This window comes from Psilocybe cubensis, chromosome 2, assembly GCF_017499595.1.
Source record: "Psilocybe cubensis strain MGC-MH-2018 chromosome 2, whole genome shotgun sequence".
Taxonomy (NCBI): Eukaryota; Fungi; Basidiomycota; class Agaricomycetes; order Agaricales; family Agrocybaceae; genus Psilocybe; species Psilocybe cubensis.
In genome coordinates, this window is record NC_063000.1 from 2090251 (window position 1) to 2109177 (window position 18927).

At 48.3% G+C, this 18927-nt stretch overlaps 6 protein-coding genes across 6 annotated transcripts; 4 read left to right on the forward strand and 2 right to left on the reverse strand.

Moving 5' to 3' along the window:
• Positions 1-178: 178 nt before the first annotated feature.
• On the forward strand, positions 179-5543 carry JR316_0002203 (Superkiller protein 3; the record flags this gene model as incomplete). Its single annotated transcript, XM_047887997.1, has 15 exons — positions 179-297; positions 359-416; positions 478-528; positions 586-671; positions 723-798; positions 857-1090; positions 1198-1444; positions 1499-1668; positions 1721-1878; positions 1930-2336; positions 2388-2755; positions 2807-3922; positions 3977-4590; positions 4712-4898; positions 5136-5543. The coding sequence occupies 15 exons, from the start codon at positions 179-181 to the stop codon at positions 5541-5543; spliced, it is 4299 nt and encodes a 1432-aa protein (XP_047752920.1).
• A 173-nt stretch (positions 5544-5716) lies between these two features.
• On the reverse strand, positions 5717-7240 carry JR316_0002204 (LETM1 domain-containing protein mdm28, mitochondrial; the record flags this gene model as incomplete). The annotated part of the gene is made up of 5 exons (XM_047887998.1): positions 5717-5852; positions 5941-6102; positions 6340-6603; positions 6658-6800; positions 6851-7240. 5 exons carry the CDS (start codon positions 7238-7240, stop codon positions 5717-5719), a joined length of 1095 nt encoding a protein of 364 aa, XP_047752921.1.
• An 89-nt stretch (positions 7241-7329) lies between these two features.
• Positions 7330-7853, forward strand: JR316_0002205 (uncharacterized protein; the record flags this gene model as incomplete). Its single annotated transcript, XM_047887999.1, has 2 exons — positions 7330-7635; positions 7695-7853. The coding sequence occupies 2 exons, from the start codon at positions 7330-7332 to the stop codon at positions 7851-7853; spliced, it is 465 nt and encodes a 154-aa protein (XP_047752922.1).
• A 40-nt stretch (positions 7854-7893) lies between these two features.
• On the forward strand, positions 7894-8764 carry JR316_0002206 (uncharacterized protein; the record flags this gene model as incomplete). Its single annotated transcript, XM_047888000.1, has 3 exons — positions 7894-8165; positions 8219-8480; positions 8534-8764. 3 exons carry the CDS (start codon positions 7894-7896, stop codon positions 8762-8764), a joined length of 765 nt encoding a protein of 254 aa, XP_047752923.1.
• Positions 8765-8948: 184 nt separating this feature from the next.
• On the forward strand, positions 8949-10759 carry JR316_0002207 (uncharacterized protein; the record flags this gene model as incomplete). Its single annotated transcript, XM_047888001.1, has 3 exons — positions 8949-9303; positions 9366-10072; positions 10130-10759. 3 exons carry the CDS (start codon positions 8949-8951, stop codon positions 10757-10759), a joined length of 1692 nt encoding a protein of 563 aa, XP_047752924.1.
• A 726-nt stretch (positions 10760-11485) lies between these two features.
• JR316_0002208 (Dedicator of cytokinesis protein 3) lies at positions 11486-18704 on the reverse strand (the record flags this gene model as incomplete). The annotated part of the gene is made up of 12 exons (XM_047888002.1): positions 11486-12605; positions 12662-12888; positions 12938-13076; positions 13129-13207; positions 13265-13439; positions 13493-13567; positions 13617-14006; positions 14056-14187; positions 14243-14825; positions 14875-16671; positions 16724-18418; positions 18469-18704. 12 exons carry the CDS (start codon positions 18702-18704, stop codon positions 11486-11488), a joined length of 6648 nt encoding a protein of 2215 aa, XP_047752925.1.
• Positions 18705-18927: the final 223 nt, after the last annotated feature.

Below are 18927 nucleotides of genomic sequence, written 5' to 3' on the forward strand. Positions count from 1 at the left end.
CTCAAGTTAAACAGGCATATATTTTACACTCTCTACTGTGCTTTTCCACCCCTAAGAAACCACGTTACGTAATGCGAGTTTGATTATCGCTCAGCACTGAAGTCTGCTTGAAGTGTTAATCCCAACATCTATTTGACCAGGAGCGGATTGATGCAAACGCTCTTTAAATTCCACTAAGATGTCGCTAGCTAAAACACAGTTGAAGGCTGCCCGAGACTACATTTCAAAGAAAGACTACATCAATGCGAAAAGGGCAGCAACCCAAGTCTTAGACTTCGAACCTGAAAACTACAACGCGTATGTCGAATTCAAGCTCATTAGTATGTGTATTATCAATTGCGATCTTTTCCATATCTAGTCATGTTTTCCTTGCCTTATCACTATCGGAAATGGGAGAGTTGGATGAGAGCGAGCGAGTAATTTCCCTGACGCCACTCTCATGTTATGTTGACATTTGAGGGCTAATGTGTGATTCAGATCTATCGAAAGGCCACCGAGTTGAACCCGACACAACCTCTCGCATGGCAGGTCAGTATTCCCTTTTACAAGTCGTTTTTTCTTAATTGATATATCTCATCCAATCAGGGAATTTCCAACCTCTATGAGCGACAGAAAGATTGGGATAAGCAAGCTACCACGTTTATCCAGCTACTAACACTGTTTAACAAATCGTGAGTTATGTCTCGAATTCATGCTCTCCATATCTGAATAAAATGGCTTAGTAAAGACGCAATCAAGCTCGCAGAGGTTTTGCAGAAGCTAATATCTTTATATCGCAACCATGGTACCCAAAGCCAAGTAAGTTTTTGCGTGATAGTTTCTATTCATAGAGGGTGTTTATTATCCGCATATACAGTTAATATCTGGTCTTTCATACTATCTTCCCGATTCTGAGTTTTACCCCCTTCTTTTGACCCTTCCACCGCCCGATGCCACAAATCCAGCTGGATCCACCACATTTGATTCTCAAAACGCGATACACAATGGTTTCCGGATTCTCGAAGAAGTATTGTATCTTTCAGAGAAGTTAGAAGATGACACTTTCCAAAAGGAATTAGAGAGACGAAGGACTCGCCTCGGTGCACCTAGTGTAGATATTCTGAGGAAAGAAATCTTCTTGGAGCTTTTCAACGAGTCAAAGGCGAGTTTCATTGGCTTGCTATGGATTGACTATATTCAGTGCGATAATATCTTCAGATACCCTGCCTATATGAATCTATCCTCAACCACCCTAATACTTCTGATGAGGTGCGTGGTGAAGTGGAGGCGAAGCAGCTTAGATATAAGCAAAGACAACTTTTTTCCATACCGCCTTCAAATCAAACCCTTAAATGCAAGGTATACACAGAATTGAAGGAGATTGTAGAAGGGATCGTGCTTCTCAAGAAACCAGATGATCTGGGCTGGAAATTATATTTCGAAGAACAGGATTGTGAAGAAATCCGTAAGCCTTTTTCCATCTGAAAGCATCCGTCTACATTTCAACAAAGCTGTCCAGCTGAATATGGTCGCAATTATGTGCAACAATACATCAGACTTTTTCCGGAATCAGCACTGGCTTCTGCCTTTAAAGGATATTTTTCCTACAGACGGGAGACACTTTTCGAAGGTGAAGAAGATGCGGAACTGTATACCTTGACTGACGAAGACCCTGTTGATACCCTACTAGTGAGTATATTTGGTATTTTGAATCACAAAGTTATCTAATCTCAAACCAAAGAACGCCTTTGCCAACTTGCCCGATTCTGTGCTTATGGCCCGATTACTTGGAGATGTATACCTTGAAGAGAAAGACTATGAAAATGCAATTAAAATCTCTAAACAAGGTTTGCAATTATTGAGTCGACTCGAGTTTGATATAGGGAAACATCTATGCAAGTAGGTCGCCCATGGCACAGATAACAGTCGACTTAGCTAAAATTCTGTTAGGACGCGTACAGGCTTCCAGGTGATCCTTGCGACATCTTTGGTACACTTCTTTCCTCCAAAACACCACAAAGAAGCAACTCGTATTGTCGATGACATCCTAACAAGATCTCCCAAGAATGCATTGGCTTTGATGGACCGCGCTTATATCCTACAGGCCGCATCAAGTTGGGCAGAAGCTGGCGCCGTCTTTGTCCAAGTATCTTCCTTGCTTTCTGAACACTCTGAAATTGGTATGCGTGCCAAAGAAGAGAGTGCATGGTGTAAATGCCAATTGGGGCAATACGAAGCAGGCGGGGAGGAGCTACATCATGTTTTGGACGCTCTGAACAATTTGGAAGGTGAAGAGTACAATTCGGATCGAGCCCGATGCCTGTGGAGAATTGGCAAGTGCAATATGGACATTGGAGGTACGCATTGGTGATTTGTTGTTTGATGCCCTAACATTGTCGATTCCACAGGAACAAATATACAATCTGCCTACAAATACTTTATCAACTCGCTAAAGCAAGATTCTGAGTTTGCTCCCGCCTTTACATCTCTGGGCATATACTACCTTGAATACTCTGCTCCACCAGACCCGATACGCTCGTCTAAATGTTTCCAAAAAGCATTTGAACTAGATGCCCGGGAGACGATTGCAGCCAGACGCCTGGCGGAGGGTTTTGCCAACGAAAGAGAATGGGATCTAGTTGAGGTCGTCGCACAGAGAACAATAGACGGAGAGGGTGGTCTAAATGCTGGACTGGCTAAAGCTGAGCTAGATGCATCTAGCAGGTACCTTCCTACTAACTCATGGGCGTGGAAAGCAGTTGGTCTGGTTAAATTGGTAAGTCAAACAGATCCGTTACAGTGCAATCATACTGATTATTCATGATAGCACTATAAAGATTACACTACTGCTATTCAGTCCTTTCAAATTGCCCTTCGAGTCGAACCTGAGGATCAACCTTTATGGGTAAACTTAGGTGAGGCATATCACAAAGCAGGGAGGCATGTCGCTGCTTTGAAGGCATTAAACCACGCTCTTCAAATGAAACCCGATGACTGGCTCTGCTCATACACTATCGCTGATGTCAAACAATCATTGGGTCTTTTTGGAGAATCTATCGCGATATTGGAAAAGATCCGGACTCTTCGCCCAGACGAAGCCGGCGTTTTGGTTAAGCTGGCTCAGGCGTATTTGGACCTCGGTCGTACAGAGATTTCGGATGGATTTCTAATTCGTGCGGAGCAATCATTTGTCAATGCCATCGACGTGGCTCTTGACATGATGACTCGTGTATCCGGCTTTCGTACCATGGCATGGAAAATCATCGCAAACGCCGCTTTTCATCTCTCTTCCTTTGTGGTCTACAACAACGAAGCCACATTATGCAGAGTACTGCAGGCGATACCTTTCATTGCCCCTCGAGAGTTGACCGAGCAGCTTGATAAAATCGTTCCGGTACCATCATTCCAAAATGATGTTCCGTTGAATGGCCTACAGATCCTGGCAGTTTCTGTTCATGCAGCATTATCTCAGATATCATTGAATCCTGGGAAGCAGATCAATAATTCGTGCGCATGGTACGATTTGGGTGTAGCTTTGCAGCTATGGGTGAAGAAGTCGCCCCCTTCTTTGGATGTGACGTCGGCAAAAGAGAAAATTATCGAATATCTCAAAACTGCGCTGCAGTTGGACGCTTCAAATGATATGTACTGGGTAGCCTTAGGAAACGCGTACTTCCTTTCGCATGCGAAAGCCGCCCAACATGCGTATATCAAAGCATTGGAAATCGATACCAAAAACCCGAAAACTTGGATTAATCTAGGATTTTTGTACTTTTATCACGGAGATGTTGAGCTGGCAAATGAAGCATTTTACCGCGCGCAGGTGCTGGATGCGGATAATACTCTTGCGTGGGTTGGTCAGTTTTTGGTTGCGACCGCCAGTGGGGACATGGCAGAGTCGGTCTTGTTACTTGAGCATGCTGTTGGGTTGCCGACTCCAGTGGTAAGAATTTATACATATTTAATTATACCCAAGGTTGCTCAAGTATGTATTCAGTCCGAAGGAGATTACGAATTTTCATCTCAAGTATTCCTATCTGCAAAAAAATTGACGAAAAATGACAAATTTCAAGAATCCCTCCTTCCCGCATTTTTCTTACTTAATCGTTATTGCGCAACTCGTCCGCAAGATGCATCTGGTCTTCATCTTCTTGCGTTGGTCTGCGAGCGGCTTGGACATCTATCTCTCGGAGAAGAGCTCGTGGAGCGGACTATTGGCATATTGGAAACCGCATACGAGGAGACTGAAGATCCTGAGGTAGAATTACGTTACATCATCGCAAACGCGACCCTTGGACGCCTCAAACTATCACAGGGCACGTACTCAGAGAGCGCAACATTTTTTGAGAGCGCTCTCGGTCTCTTAACGGAGAAAGAGGCCGGAGAAGGCCCGGTGCGGCTGTTGAAGGTGCAAGCATATTTGGGCCTGGGGCTTGCTCATTTCTTCCAAGACAACCTTGAGGAGGCTCTTGGACATCTGGAAAATGGTATGGCGGCTGCTGGGGATGATCTGTTTCTTCGCGGGCAGGTGACCATAGTACTGGCGCAAACATTATGGGCGCTCGGGACCGACGAGGCTAAGGAGATCGCGAAGGCACGGCTTTTAGAGTGGTAAGATTTTTGATTGAATTGATTTCCTTTTTATTTCGTTCATTCTAAATCTACCATTTGCGTTTGTCCATTCTTTACCAATTTTGTGACATCTCGTACTGTATGCTGATGCCACTTTCAGCATTGCTTCGGACCCGGAAAATCTGCCTGCTATCAATACACTAGCAGGTATGGGTATATTGACGAACGATGATGGCCTAGTAGACGCTGCGTTGTCCGAGATCTTGGCGCTACCGCTCGACCAAAAACACCACTTGGACCCACAACGGCACGTGGACTATTTGCTGATTCAGCATCACCTTGCCCAGGTACGTTCTAAGCACTCCCAACTAGTTGAAAGATATCTTTTCTGCATTCCATTCCGTAGAAAATACTGAATGGAATACACAGCAACCGAAAACGACCCACCCCTCTTTTCTTTCTTGTTCTTTGTTACCGTTCATCTGCATCTGATATTGCGGGGGTCATTCTGCCTTGCTGCTTTATCTGTATTCTGCCTTTGGCTGTGCACATTTAATTAATTTCTACCATATTTTATTTAATAGGGCGCCACTGGAGAGACAATGTCGATCGCGCAGCATTCTGTGAACGCTGAGCCGGGGAGTCTGGACCAAAGGAACAGACTTGCCTCTTTGATCGTGCAAAGTAGGGAGAACAAAGGCAGCACGAGCGGTGGGCAAGTGCAAAAGAGTGCACTTGCACTTTTAAGCGCGGGGGGTTTATCGGGAGACGTGGATGCTGCCGCCGTGGCGCTCAGCATTCAAGCGGTGATGCAAGCGTCCTTGAAAGAGAAAGTGGACGTGGGGAACAAGGAGGGAAGGGGGGATGGGAGTGGTGGTAATGGTATGCAGCGCGATGCATTGCGGAAAGCTCAGAGAGCGATTATGATGCGACCTTCGGAGATGCGAGGGTGGCAGACCCTTGCGTATGTGCGCGCGCGCAGCATCTCGTAAATTCAATCATATTATGCTGTGCCCAAAAAATTTTTGCCATCGCTATCGACTGGAAAATGTACAAACCAAGAAGAAAAAAAGCGTGAATGTATCCCAGTGGTGATAATGATAATATATATATAAGCAAAGGTGTATAGTAAGTAATGATCGTAACAGTTAGCTTCTAATGGATTCTATGATATGTGGATGACAAGGGCAAGGCGCCGGGCGATGGCGTTGTCGTCAATGTTTGTACTGGATTCTTTGACAGCGTCTAGCCACCATTGGAGCCGCGACTGAAGGTCGGTCGTGGAAAGGCCCCTTGCGCCACTACATAAAGAAAAAGGATGCAAAGAGTCAGTTGACTTGACTCGAGATGACCGGAAAAGGGAAAGGGAATGGTGGTAGGTTTACGTACATTCCACGCTCCTCAAGCGCCTCTCTGAGCTCACGCAGGGAGAGGGATGCGGTGAGCTTGTCCTGAAAGAGCAGCTGGTCATCACGCGTGATAAATTGGAGGTGGCGCCGTATCCGCCGTATCCGCAGGGCATCGATCCCGATGGTAGATAGGCCGAGAAGACTAGATAAAAGAACAAGGAGAGTGTGGCGTTAGTTCAAATTTATAAGGAATTTTTCGGTGCCCTGTCGCTCCGCGAGAAAGGTAAAAAGGTAAATTGAAAAGAATGAAAAATTAAAGCAAGCAGGTGCAGAAGAAGAACAAGGGAAGATATAATGAATGCACGGAAAAAGAGGGAAATAGGGAAGACGGGGGAAAGTGCAAGGTGAGACAACAAGGGGGCAGGAATAATGAACGTACCCGCATACGGCCGTGGGAGCGGAGGAAGTGTTGCGCAGGGCAGAGAGCGGGAGGAAACCTGCCGGGTTCTCAGCGCGCTTGAGCGCGGCGTATACGGTGTAGTACTGCGAGGAAAATGTTTTCGCCTTTTCGGCGCGCTTTGTCTCGATGCGCTCACGCTGCGAAGGCAGGATACAGGTCGAGGGCAGGAGGAAGGGCGCATATATCGCGATGAGGGGGATGATTTCTTCGAGGACGAGGGCGATGAGGAGGAAGGGAATAATTCTAACCGGGCAGTTGTTAGTATGGGTTCAAAATGAATAATAGAGTGCGGTGTACTTGTTGATGTCGTCCTTCTGAGTCTCGATGAGACGGAACTCTGAACGGGTCAGTGGTGCGCCGCCACCTCTGACTCGTGCTTTAATAATAGCGATTTCTTTCCGGCGAAAAAAAACAAGTTTGACACCTCTATAGTAGAATTTCTGGGGGAAAGAAGATGAAACACGCCTCGCAAAGAACACAGACGACATACAAAGAGCTGGATGCCCTGGTGGAGGGTCCGCCTGAACCAGTTTGCATCTGGGGGTGGAGGTGTGAGAATGCCATGGGCTTGGGCATCGTGGAGGTCGTGCTGGACCTCTTCCTTTGCAGTAGAGAGCTTTGTAGGGTTGGTGGGAGAGGGTGTGGGTGGAATAAAGGAGCGGGGGAGCTTTGCAGGTAACGGGGATGAAGACTTGGGCTTTATTGGAGCTGGACGGAGGTCGATCTTTGGTTTCTTGGAGAGTGGTGGGGGCGGGGCGTCCTTGTCGGTGTTTGGGACGGGAGCGGGGGCGGGGGCAGGGATTGAGTAGAGACGAATGAGCTGAGGAAGAGCAGAGGCTGCCTGCCGTCTGGAATGCTGGAGCCCGACGGTACGCAACATGGTCTTGGTCAATCCAATGCGAATTCGAACAGCGACTTGCACAAAAATCCCACTGGTCACCAATTTGTCACATCACACCCTTTTCTTCCATGGACGACCTGCTTGGTGAACCGGATGCAAACGCTATTGCAACCACCGTCGCTCTCCTGAGAAGCATGGCACACGGAGAGCTCGCATTCAACCCGGCCCAGCTCACTCTGCGCGGAGAGAGCGCAGAGATCTATCAGTTGGCGCTCAAGGCGCACTCGCTGGCTTTGGAGCACACGTGCTCGAGTATTTTGGCGGGGCAGGGGAGCGAGAGCGACGATGCGGGCGATGTTGGCTTTCATCTAGGTGAAGGCGACTACAGCAAGGCAGAGAATGTACTCAAGGCGCTCAGTCTGCCTGTGACTCAGGTGGGCAGCCTCGCGCGTGGGCTTATCGCTGGGACAGTAGACTAATATAATAACTACAGACAACGACAATGAATAGACCGGATGGATGGACAGAGACACTGCAGAACGAGTACTACTTCCGCATCGCAGGTCCCAATTCGCGCTACATTTTCTTTCTGGTCGGACAGACGGACACGGGAGGCTGGGGTGGGCTCGTTGGCGCAGGCGTATGGACGTGACATCTCATGTGTGACCGCCTATGTATCTTGAACTGCAACCATGACCATCAATTCTATTCAAGCTCTCTCTGAAGACATTGCTCGACTCCGTGAGCTCAAGGAGCGAGTCCAGCACGTCCGTCAGCTGCCCCCGATGCTCGTGAAAAGCACCGCCAAGGGCACAACTGCTGACGCGTTTGCACGCATGCGGGCCCTGAGCGAGCACTTGGCGTCAGAGGCCACCCAGCGCGCGCTCGTCCGCGCACGAGACAGTCTGGCAGAAGACCCGTCAGACGTTCGGGGCGAGGGGCGGCCGCAGAGGCGCACGCGGACGTGAGTGGGCAGTAAAAACCGAGCATTGGAAAATGTATGCTGACTGGCAACAGGCATGGGCGGAGCCCAGAGGGTTATGTGGCCGACGAGGAAGAGCGTGGCGCGCCACTACCACACAGCACGGAGCCTGGGGTAACGGTGAGCGAGCTGGGCGAGTGGGCACGGGCGTACAACAGCACACACACGAACAAAATCCGGATCAGGGGCCGGACGTTGCGGATGGCCATCCCAGATGTGATGACGGTGTACATGGGGATTGGAACGCAGGAGCGGGTGGTGGTGGAGACGATTCGTGCATTCGGGTCGCGGGAGATGGTGAGGAGACATGGATTGCAATGGGAGATATTGACTAACATGGTTGTGCAGAGCGATGGACTGGGCCAGTCGCGGTTCGGGGTGTTTCGGGTGCTGTCGCAGCAGCTAAACAAGATGCTGGACGGAGAGCTGCCGCTGCAGACGGTCGTCGCGGTGGTGGAGGCGTACGAGAATGTATTCGACAGCCGGTGCACGTGCTGCGGGCGGGTCGTGGGAATGGAGGGAGATCTGCCCGGGGTGGTGCGGCGGTGGACGGGGCGGAGCTGGCGGGTCGAGCATATTGAGTGTGCGATCGGAGGTGACTAGTGACTGATCGGGGGTGGTCACAGTGTGACGCGGGATGATGCAATGATGCACGGCTCTTGTTGTGACTAATTGGGCTGAACAACGTTATTCTATTTATATACTGTGCAAGCATCCCCCTTTCGCGCTGCGCTATAAGTCGCCGCCCTGCCTCTCCCGCCCTCCATGGCTTCCCCAGAACACAACTCCGTCGTCTCCCCAGCAGGCATCATCCATGTCCTCGGCTACACTCCCACAGAGGGCGACCACGGCGTCCCCATCACCGTCCGCATCCACTTCCAGCCCGACCTCGCCACCGCCATGTACGTCCGTCTCGTCGTAGGCACAAAGGCCGTCCCCACAAAGGTCAGGCTTCTACCATCTGTCGCCTATGGTCGCTGGCAGCTCCATGCTGCAGCTCCCCCCCTCGACAAGCCTCTCGCTCCCTCTCCAAAGGTCCTTCTCTCCGTACAGGCCCTCGACGACGAAAACACCATCCTCGACTCGGTCACCTTTGGCGAGTTCACCTATTGGTCCTCCGGTATCATCTTTTCTTTCTCCTTTTTTTCTTCCCCCCTTTTGTCTCACGCATATATTCTACAGATCGCCGTAGTGCTGCTGCTTCCTCTTCTCTCCCCAGGCTGCACATCCCGGAGAGTGCTACTACTATCCGCAGGCGCTCAAATAATGTCCCTTCTCCTAATGCCCCAGATTCCCAGTCCCAAAATGCGCCCCAGCGCTCCAGCACTCGTCTGCATCGCCGTATGAAGGCACAGTCTCTCATCCGCACAAAGCACCATCCTGCCAACATCCCAGAGCAGGACGAGCTTTACGCCCAGACCCCCGTCCTTGACCTTGTCACACCCCTTTCCTCCATCTGCTCTGGCTGGTCTCCGGCCGAAATCGCAAGCGGTCGCCGTCTCGTCCGCTTCGCCAGGGTCCAGGACGGCAGGCGCCTCATCGTTTCCTGCGAGTCTATTCAGCAGGAGGATTACTGCGAGAACGACAGCGTCATCTCCTGCATATACCGCAGAGAGTCGGACACATGCTACGTTACCTCTGTCGACGTCATTTACCTCCTCGAGCGCCTCACCAATGGCGAGTTCCCCGTAGAGGAGAAGAACAGGATTAGGCGCAACTTGGAGGGCCTTCGTCCCACCACCGTCTCAAAGCACAAATCTGGCTTTGGCGATTTCTTCCAGCTTATCATGGACTTTCCAGATCCAAAGCCTAGGAATATTGAAAAGGATCTCAAAGTGTTTGAGTGGAACTTGCTCGGTCAGGCACTAGAGAAAATTCTATCCAAATACGTATGTCTTTATCTTTTTTTTTTACTCGCGCATATATTGACTTTATCTTGGCTATAGTCCATATACACCTCACCCACTCCAGAGTCTGCTCCTTCCGAGTCGCCTCCCATCAAAAGCCCTGAAGAGAGCCCGGAATTATACGCTGTCCAACTCTCCTATCCGCCTCCTGAAGACCCAAACTCGAGTCGCTTTCTTGACCAGAAAATGCCCAAGTTTGAAGGCTATCCCCAAGATGACTTTACTCTTACAACCGGATCCCAACCGCATTCCAACCTCGATGTCGCCCCGTTCCCTTCTCCAGTAGATAGCGTCGTGACCACCTCCTCATCCGCGTCTTCATCTGCATCTGCCTTTCCTCTTTTCACGACAACGCCTACTACTACCGATGCCACGGCCGCCACAGCGTCAGGCGATGCGGTTTGCACAGGAGGGGACACATCTCATCTGTGGACGCCTTCCAGTCACGATTTTAAACCTGTAGACAACGCGATGCCGCTTGACAATTTTGGGATACTTTCTTCTTACGAAGTTGTTGAGCCTGGCGTTGGTGGCCAAGGTGCTGGGGGGATCCATAGCTTTGTGGATAACCCAAATCTTGATTTTGGCATTTACGACAACTATACGACGGCCTTTGGAGGCATTTCAGACGACGCGCTAGCCTCGCTTGCGGAGCCATATAACATTTGATGTCTAGTTCTCTCTCTCATCCCCATCGTCACTTGTGCTTTGTATTGTTATAGTTTTTATGTCCCGTTTCCCTTTCTGTTGCATTTCCCCCCTTTTTTTTTTTCATCTGGTAAACTCGCGGCTCCGACTGAAAAAGAACATGTTGTATCAGTATGCATTAGCACCCAGTTTTTAGGCATCTCGTGGGCAACTCATGATCATCCATCTCTCCATTTCTTCCCGTCTGTAGAACGAATTTCCTCTCTCCCTTCCCCCATTTCTTTTCCTCCGCATCCTACCCCCCTCTGGTCTTTTGTCGTTTTTGTTGTCCATGTTTTTATTGGTATTTAAAGAAGGGTCATCCGTCACAGGGGATTCAAATTTGTGTATTGTATGTAGTCCGTGTACGTTAGTGATTGTAGTAGTTGGTTACTATAGATGTCGTTCTCTCGTCGTGTTCTGAATTAGAAAAAATGTTCCGAGTACAATGAACAAGGGTTTTTGAGGATCATGGAGTTTTTTCCTCACCTCCACTTTTTTAAGATATTTGATAGAGAGTAAGTATTAGAAAGTTGCTGTACAAAAAGCATGATGAAGAAAAATCGACGAAACGGTGTTACATCTCTAGAGGCAAACTAGAGGAAAGAGGAACGAAGCAAGAAAGCACATGACATCCAAGAAGAAAAGTAAAAAGCAGCACAACGAATCTACAAAATTCCGTGCGTTCAACAAGAACTACTACTACTACTATGAATTAGATCCACCCCGCCTTCCAAAGTTCAAGCTGCCAAATCGCGAAAAACGGCTCTTGAGTGAGCCAAACGAGCCCATGCTGCCCATGTACGACGTCGCAACGGACGCACCGGACACTTGTCCCGCAGCAGTGCTGTGAATCCCATTACCATTTCCCATCCCATTCGCACTGCCTACATTGACAAACGAATTGTGTGGAGACTCGGCGGAGAGTGAGTCCACCCCAGCTAGATCGCCTGGAGCAGATGAAACACCGTTGATTCCGTGTCTCGTCAAATGCGCTAGGTGGCGCTGCAGAGGCGTCTGTTTAGATGCGGAGGATGAGTTGGAGTGCGCGTTATTGCTATCGTCTCCAGGGCCCATGGGCGACTCAAACGTGGGAGTTAACATCGACCGCCCAACGTTTATAGGTTGGCTCTGGAAGCGCGCGGTGGAAGAACTTGACATACTGCGCTTCACGGACTGCTCGTATGACGTGGATGGTATGGGGTACTGACTCCCTGATGACGCAGCACCCAACCCAATGTTTTGCGATCGCGTCGACAAAGCGATCGAGTCCGCGTCTACAGCCAGTCTCCGAATCTCATCGCGGAAGTTCTTTTTGAAGAACTTCTCCAATGTTTCGTGGAACGGAATGAACTCGGGCGGACACAGCAGCCCGTGTAGCTTCAGACAGCTGTCTATTATCCGCACCTGTTCATCGATTGCCTGCCGCAGCTTCTCCACGAGCTCCGCGCGCTCCGGGTTCCGCGCAATGTAGTCCGGGCTGAAGAAGATTTGCCGGTACGACGCGACACCAGTGTTGAGAGGCGCGTCGACCGCGCTGTTCAGGCTCATCGCCAGTGCATTCGTAGACACATTTTGCGCCGTCTTAGCGAGGGCCTGATATTTGAGGTGCAAGCCAATGAGCTCCTTCGTCTTGTCTTCCACCTCTTGCAATGCATTCTCCAATGGGGAGATCTCAACAAATTCGACATTCACCACTTCCGAACGCCGTAGTACAGTTGGGAAAACCTGTTCGGTGGTGTAATACGTCTTTTCCGTCCATATTTCCTCCATTCCGTCCCGAGTCGTCTTCCTGATTTGCCTCGAGGAAGAGAACAAATTGATTCCGCTAAAAACATTTTGTTTAATCCCAGATATAAAAATAGATATAGGAGACAAGCCAACCTATGTTCGTAGTACGTCCGCACAGCCAACGGAACGTCAGGGTTTGTGAATACGGGAAGGTCGCGATCAGGTTCTGGTGTAACAGCTGTACATTGAATATATTGATCATTTCCATATCTTATGTCCACTGGTGGTTCACCAGCAGTCTTGAGTAACTGCGACCCGGGATGTTTGTTAAGCATTCGTTCACAGAAAGCACCAAACTTTTCCCATTCATATCCACGATACTGCAGAGTAAATTAGCGATGAAACGCGGATTACCCGGATACACCTTACAATGAATCTCTTGTCTCTGATTGCTGCAGGGAAATTGCCATAAAATGTCACCCGATAGTAGTCTGGATAATATCGTTGATCAGTCACGATATGTTCAAGAAGGGTGGCCTGATGTCGTAAAATTTCGGAAAGGCGGCCACTAACACAGTGTCAGTATGTTTCTTTTCTTCATTAAGAAAATGAAATCATACTAATTGAAGGTCACTTCTGCATGTTGATACGCCAACTCTTTGCAGATTTCGATTGCGCTTTCCCACGCTTTCCCTTTCCCTACAATAAAATTGTTATACCTAACTCACTGTTAACGTGACCAACGAGCTCCCATACCTAGGTAGTCAAGAATAAGAAGACATAAAGTTTCCTTTCTATGGAAGTGCGACTGCTGTGGCAAGCCCAGGTCTTCCATAGGGGGAACAAATGAATTTAGATCCCATGCATGTAAATCAGAGTGCAACTTCAACGTTAATGCGGCTTCCACGTAGTTTTGGGATTGAAGATGCATCTTGAGCATACAAGTCAGTCAAGGGTATAATGTCTAAAATATAAAGAACGTACATTAACAAGCTGGTGTACATATTTAATGTATATTTCGTCTCGTCCAATGCGCCGAATAAAATTCATTAGTCTTAACTAATTCTAAACGTCAGAAAAGATCCTCAAGTGAAGAAAGGCAACTCACAGTAGCAATGACTCTATCGTCTGCGTATTCTTCGCCCTCAGGTAATGCTCGGACACTAAGCAATAGTTCAAGGAAAAGGTCTACTGAATCCAAGAAATTCGACAACTGATCGCGTAGTTGTTCGTCGACGTCAGATGTGTCGAACATATGACGAAGTTGGCCAATGAAAAAAGCCCTCGATATGTCGTCTCCCTTGCTGTCTGACATAAACAATGAGTCTAACCGAGTCACCAATTCATTCTCTATGCCGTCAAAGTGCTCTGATTGATGGTATTCAGAAACAATCATGCTGTAGAGTATCTGAACGGCGTTATTTCTCAGCTGATCATGATGGCTAAGACACAAGTTGACGACGTGCCCGACAAGGGCGTGCAGATAAATTTGATATCCCTAAAAGGATGGTCAATTACAAGCAGGTAAGATTCATCAAGTCCCTTACTCCGTAACGCATGGCAGGTTCTCCAGTTGTCGATACATGCTCCGCTGATCCAAGAGCTTGCCAAAGGCTCAGTAAAATAGCTGCACCTTCACCACGGATGTCTCCGGTAAGGCGCCAGACGGCACGACGTTTCTAAAGAAAGACATGGGTATGCTTCGTGTAACAAAAACTAGAAATGAACGCTTACCTGCGGACTGAAATCTTCGATCATCAATTGTTCGGAAGAAAGAAGTTTCAACAGCATATGTAGTCCTTCGCGCCAAAGACTTGGATCAAATCGTGACTCTAATTCTGGAGGGGGTATAAATTCCTTTTCCATGATGCTAGCAATGGGATCCATAATCTTGATCAAGACTTTATGAGCCAATATGTTGATATTCATCCATGACTTGGGGAATGCATCGTTTTCCAGAAGAGACGTTGCAACTTTGAAAAATTGGGAAAGAAGCGCAACAAAGCGTTCTCGGCCTTCAATCTCAAGGCTTGATTCCAGAAAAGCAGTGATGTATTTGATTGGGGATGACAGTATGAGCACCAGAAAGACGACAGCGACCTCGCCCAATGCCGGGTAAAACTCGCCTTCTCCATCCTGCGTTAGTGGGATATTGCTAACACCAGTGGGTGGTTCAGGCAAAGAAGAGATCAAGGAAAAAGGATAAGATTCAGGGAATGTAACAGGAACGGAAGATTTGATAGTCGAAGGCGACTTTGTTTTTTCGATGGCCCTTTTCGAAGCCGGGCTTTGTATTTCACGGTAGGAATCAAGCAGTCTAGAGAGATTTTAGCCATCGAAGGACAGAAAATAATGAAGCCTCAAACCTGGGGATCAGAGATAACAGCAATTCAACATTATCTTGCTCTTTGTTGAGCGCCGCACGATCAGAAACAATGGCTGGATCGGTGAGATACTGGTTAAGTTTATCCAACATGACAGCAATAATAGTCACACAGAGACGGATGCTCTCCATCCATGTTACACGGGCAGCGTCACGGGCAGATTCACTATCATTCGAGCTTGTGTGCGCAAATTCGTCGTACCGACCGAAATGCGGCTTAATCCAAATGACCACAGCTTCAACCAAGAAGGGTCGAGACTCTGCATTGTCAAACAGGAAGCTCTTGACAATCTGAAGATACATAATAAGCTTCCAGTTGACAATCTTGCCTTTCCCGACTGTTACTGCATTGGCAAAAGTGGTAGCAATTGACACAAGCTCTACAGTTGTATAGATCTTGGCCAACTCCGGAAGAATTGAAGTAAAGTGCTGCAGAGCAATTGTCTGTGTTCCAATGATGGACGGCGGAGATGAGGTGGACATAATTTGCGTGAAGTTTGAAAGATGAGAACGCAACTCGCGTTTGAAAGTTGTTTCTAGATAGTCCACAGTTGCTCCTCCACCCATGCCAACTTCTTTAACTTTTTGTAATTCCCGAGACCTGGCAATAAATTTGAAAATATAGTGCCAAACCTTCAGCGCAGCGCGCAGAGGAGAAGCGGTCTCTGGCGAAGTTGGATTCGTCACCAATCGATTCATGGAATGAATGATGTGTGACGAAGCTGCAGCGCAGGAGAAATGTTTTTCGATATAAACATCCAGAACTGGCTGGAAATTGCTGAAGCGCCTATCTTGAACTATACCAAGAATGGTTACAAGAGCGTTGAAGACCAAGAGGTCGAGTTCTCCAGATGGATTGTTTTGGGAAACGAGGATGCCGAAAAGAGAGTCAAAAATGTCTCGTAGGAATTTAACGATTTCTCCTTCTCCAACAAAGGTAAATCTGTTGAGTAATGTGGATAGGTGATCCTTATCCTGTTTTTCCCAATTCAATAGCCTGAGCAGGTCTACATTCTGTGTGTGCTTCGTAGAACAAAGAGAGGTTCGAATTGTTAAAGTGTCCTTCAAGGGCGACGACAGGCGTAAAAGATCGGCGGGTATAGAAACATGCTCGATCTTTTGGCCAGCACTCAGGCGAAAGGGGGAGTTAAGGTATGTAGAAGGTACGATCTGGCCTAGTTTGTCGGCTCGATACATGATCAGAGTATGGCCTCCGTCCTCGACGAACGCGCTCGCATCAGGAAAAAGAGGCTGAAAGGCAAAAGCGAATGGTCGATCACCACCTTCAAGCATGTACTTGCTGCTGGACCGACTCGATCGATTTCGGAATGTGAAGAATAAATGCCAGTTAGGAACCTCATTTAGGGGAAGCTGTATTTTGATGAGCTCCCCAAACGTCGGTTCGTTGCATCTCATAAAAACCATAGAGTTGAACTGTGTCATAAGAGGTTCTCCACTTCCTTGGGATATTACATTCTCAATGGTGGTACCATTTTGATCCTTAACTTCCACAGTTATTTGCACGTTGACAGACGGATGCCCCATTTGTCCTCTTGCAAAATTTGCGACGTTGAGCCTGCCGGAGCCATTGTGCGAAAGAGTAAAATCTCCACACCAAAGTTTGATGTACAATTCATTTCGAGCATCTCCCGGAAAAACCACATCAGGGAACCCAAGGCGAAGTGTGTGAGGAATATCCTGTAGTAATGCAGTGTTTTCGCGAACTACTGTCTTCGCATTCCCTCGGAACACTTTAACGGAGACGGCAAGTCCTTCGGCCCTGCATAAAGCTATGTCAGGTGTTGTCACAAGAATGAACTTGAATTGTTTACCTGGGCGACTTTTCAAATTCCTTTGTGTTGTTATTGATGATATTTTGATGAATCATTGAAAAAGATGCCTCATTTGTGGGTATATAAATGGGCATGGTATATTCTCTCAAAGGGGTCACATCTGCCTGTTCAGAAACCATTTTCGCAAGCTGGGTTAATTCCAGGACGGCACAACCAAATGGCCTCCTGAATTGCACAGGTTCTCCGAAGCCGTTGGGTCGTCCACTACTCGGACTAACCAAAGTGGACGTCGAAGCCGCGACTGAATCGTTCCAGGTGATGGTTGTTGGCGACAAAGAATCCGTCCGTAATGACGTCTCAGATCCTCGTCGTCCATCTCCCAGTGCGCTCGAACTCATACTGCTGCCTATCTTTAATGCGCCATTTCGAACGATTCGACAAACCAGATAGATGGGATCCTGGATATCAGAAGTCGCGAGATCCACGAACAAAGTGCGAATGCGGCTTGACGGGTCACGAGCCAACACACCATTGTGATTTAGGACAGCACAAAACTCCTCTGTCACAAATTGGGTTCCTTGTTTTCTATACAAAGAAAAGAATAACTCGGCCGTTTCTCCGGGGGTGCATGGAGAAGCTACAAAAGCGCGAAGATCAAGGAAAACATGATAAAACTTAGCGGTGGATTGTTTGAGAGGATCCTCTGCATCTAACCATGTCTGAGAACGTGAGCGATTTCTGTGATGGAGAAAGTCTGGAAAGGCAGAATGGGCAGGGGTAGGTAGAGGGGCTGATGGGACATATTCGGAACTGGGGCCTAGTGGATACGGCCTTGACTCGTCGTAGGTAACATTCAGATAGGCGAGGGACACCTGCATTGCGTACATACGAACCGCACTAACCCAACTTCGAGGATCAGTTTCTCCTTCAACATCGACAGTGACTAATCCACCCCAAGTTGGATGGCGTACAATTACATCCAAACCTTGTACGAGGTTTCCACTGACAAGTCGTGTCACACAATCACGTCGCATGTTCACAGTTTCTTCAGCACTCAAAGTTTGAGCTAGTAGCTGCCTACGTCCTAGATGAAGGGCTTCTATGTGTTCCCGGACAATATGGAAGAGTTTGTAATCCCGTCGAGCCAGATATTGGAACATAAGAGTATGCCATTCCCGCAAAGCCGAAGCAATTTCATCTATGATAGGCTGCTGTGCTCCTGAAGCAGTGTCATCGCCTGATTTTCGAGAAGGTCGGGGAGGTAGTGGTTTCATGACATGAGAATCTGCCGGAGAAGAGGATCGAAGACTGGTAGGATAAACCGGTAAAGCTGCGCGCGAAGAATTGGCTTGATCGGGTGGTGGGCCTAACTTGAACGATGTTCTGGACACATAGGCATCGGAATCATCTTCCTCCTCTCGCAAAGGCCCCATTCCTATGCTGGCCTTGTCCCTGTTCCAATTCCCAAGAGCATCACCCGGGCTACCGCGTCCTTGAAAGCCTGACGAGCTACTGGCACTGTACCCCCCCTGTAAAGTACGAGCAAGGTCGGGTAACCTTCCCTCTGCATCTGATAGCTCATCTCGAACGAAGATGTGCGAAGCCGGGAAAATTCCAATAAAAACTTGCTGAGTCTCTTCCACTTTGACCAAGGGTCTACTGAGTGAAGTTGAGGAAGATGGATCAGAGAGAGACCAGGTTACAGGTGGTCGTCTCGTTGTGCATAGGACATATCTGGAGCTTCCTTAAGGAGAGTAGAATGAATTCAGGCGAGTAAAACGCACCCTCGATACCAGATTCCCTCCACCTGATCTCTGGAAGAAGGGACGTATTTTTCGAATGCATAAACTTCGTCCCCAACTTCGAGACTCACAACATCTTTCATGACAGAGTGGTCATCGCTCGAAGCCTCGGTCACTGTCGACAGTCGATTGCGGCTAGAGTGCCTGGTCTCTCGGCGAGACGGACTAAGGGGATGGACAGCATACCCATAAACAATTAGTGGCAAGGGCTCCCACATTAGATAGAGCTAGATATGAAGGAGAGATAGCACCAAAGGGTGGTGCAAGCTGGAGGAAATGATATTGAGGGGCAAACGGCAGAACGGAGTAAAATATAGTTACCGAAGTGAAATAGCGTGCAATAGAGAAGAAATGTCGTCTAGCAGCTGCAAGATGGGTAATGTAGAAAATAACAAGGAGAGCGCTCACTGTGAGCGCAGTTCCTAAGCTGGTCAGGCTGTT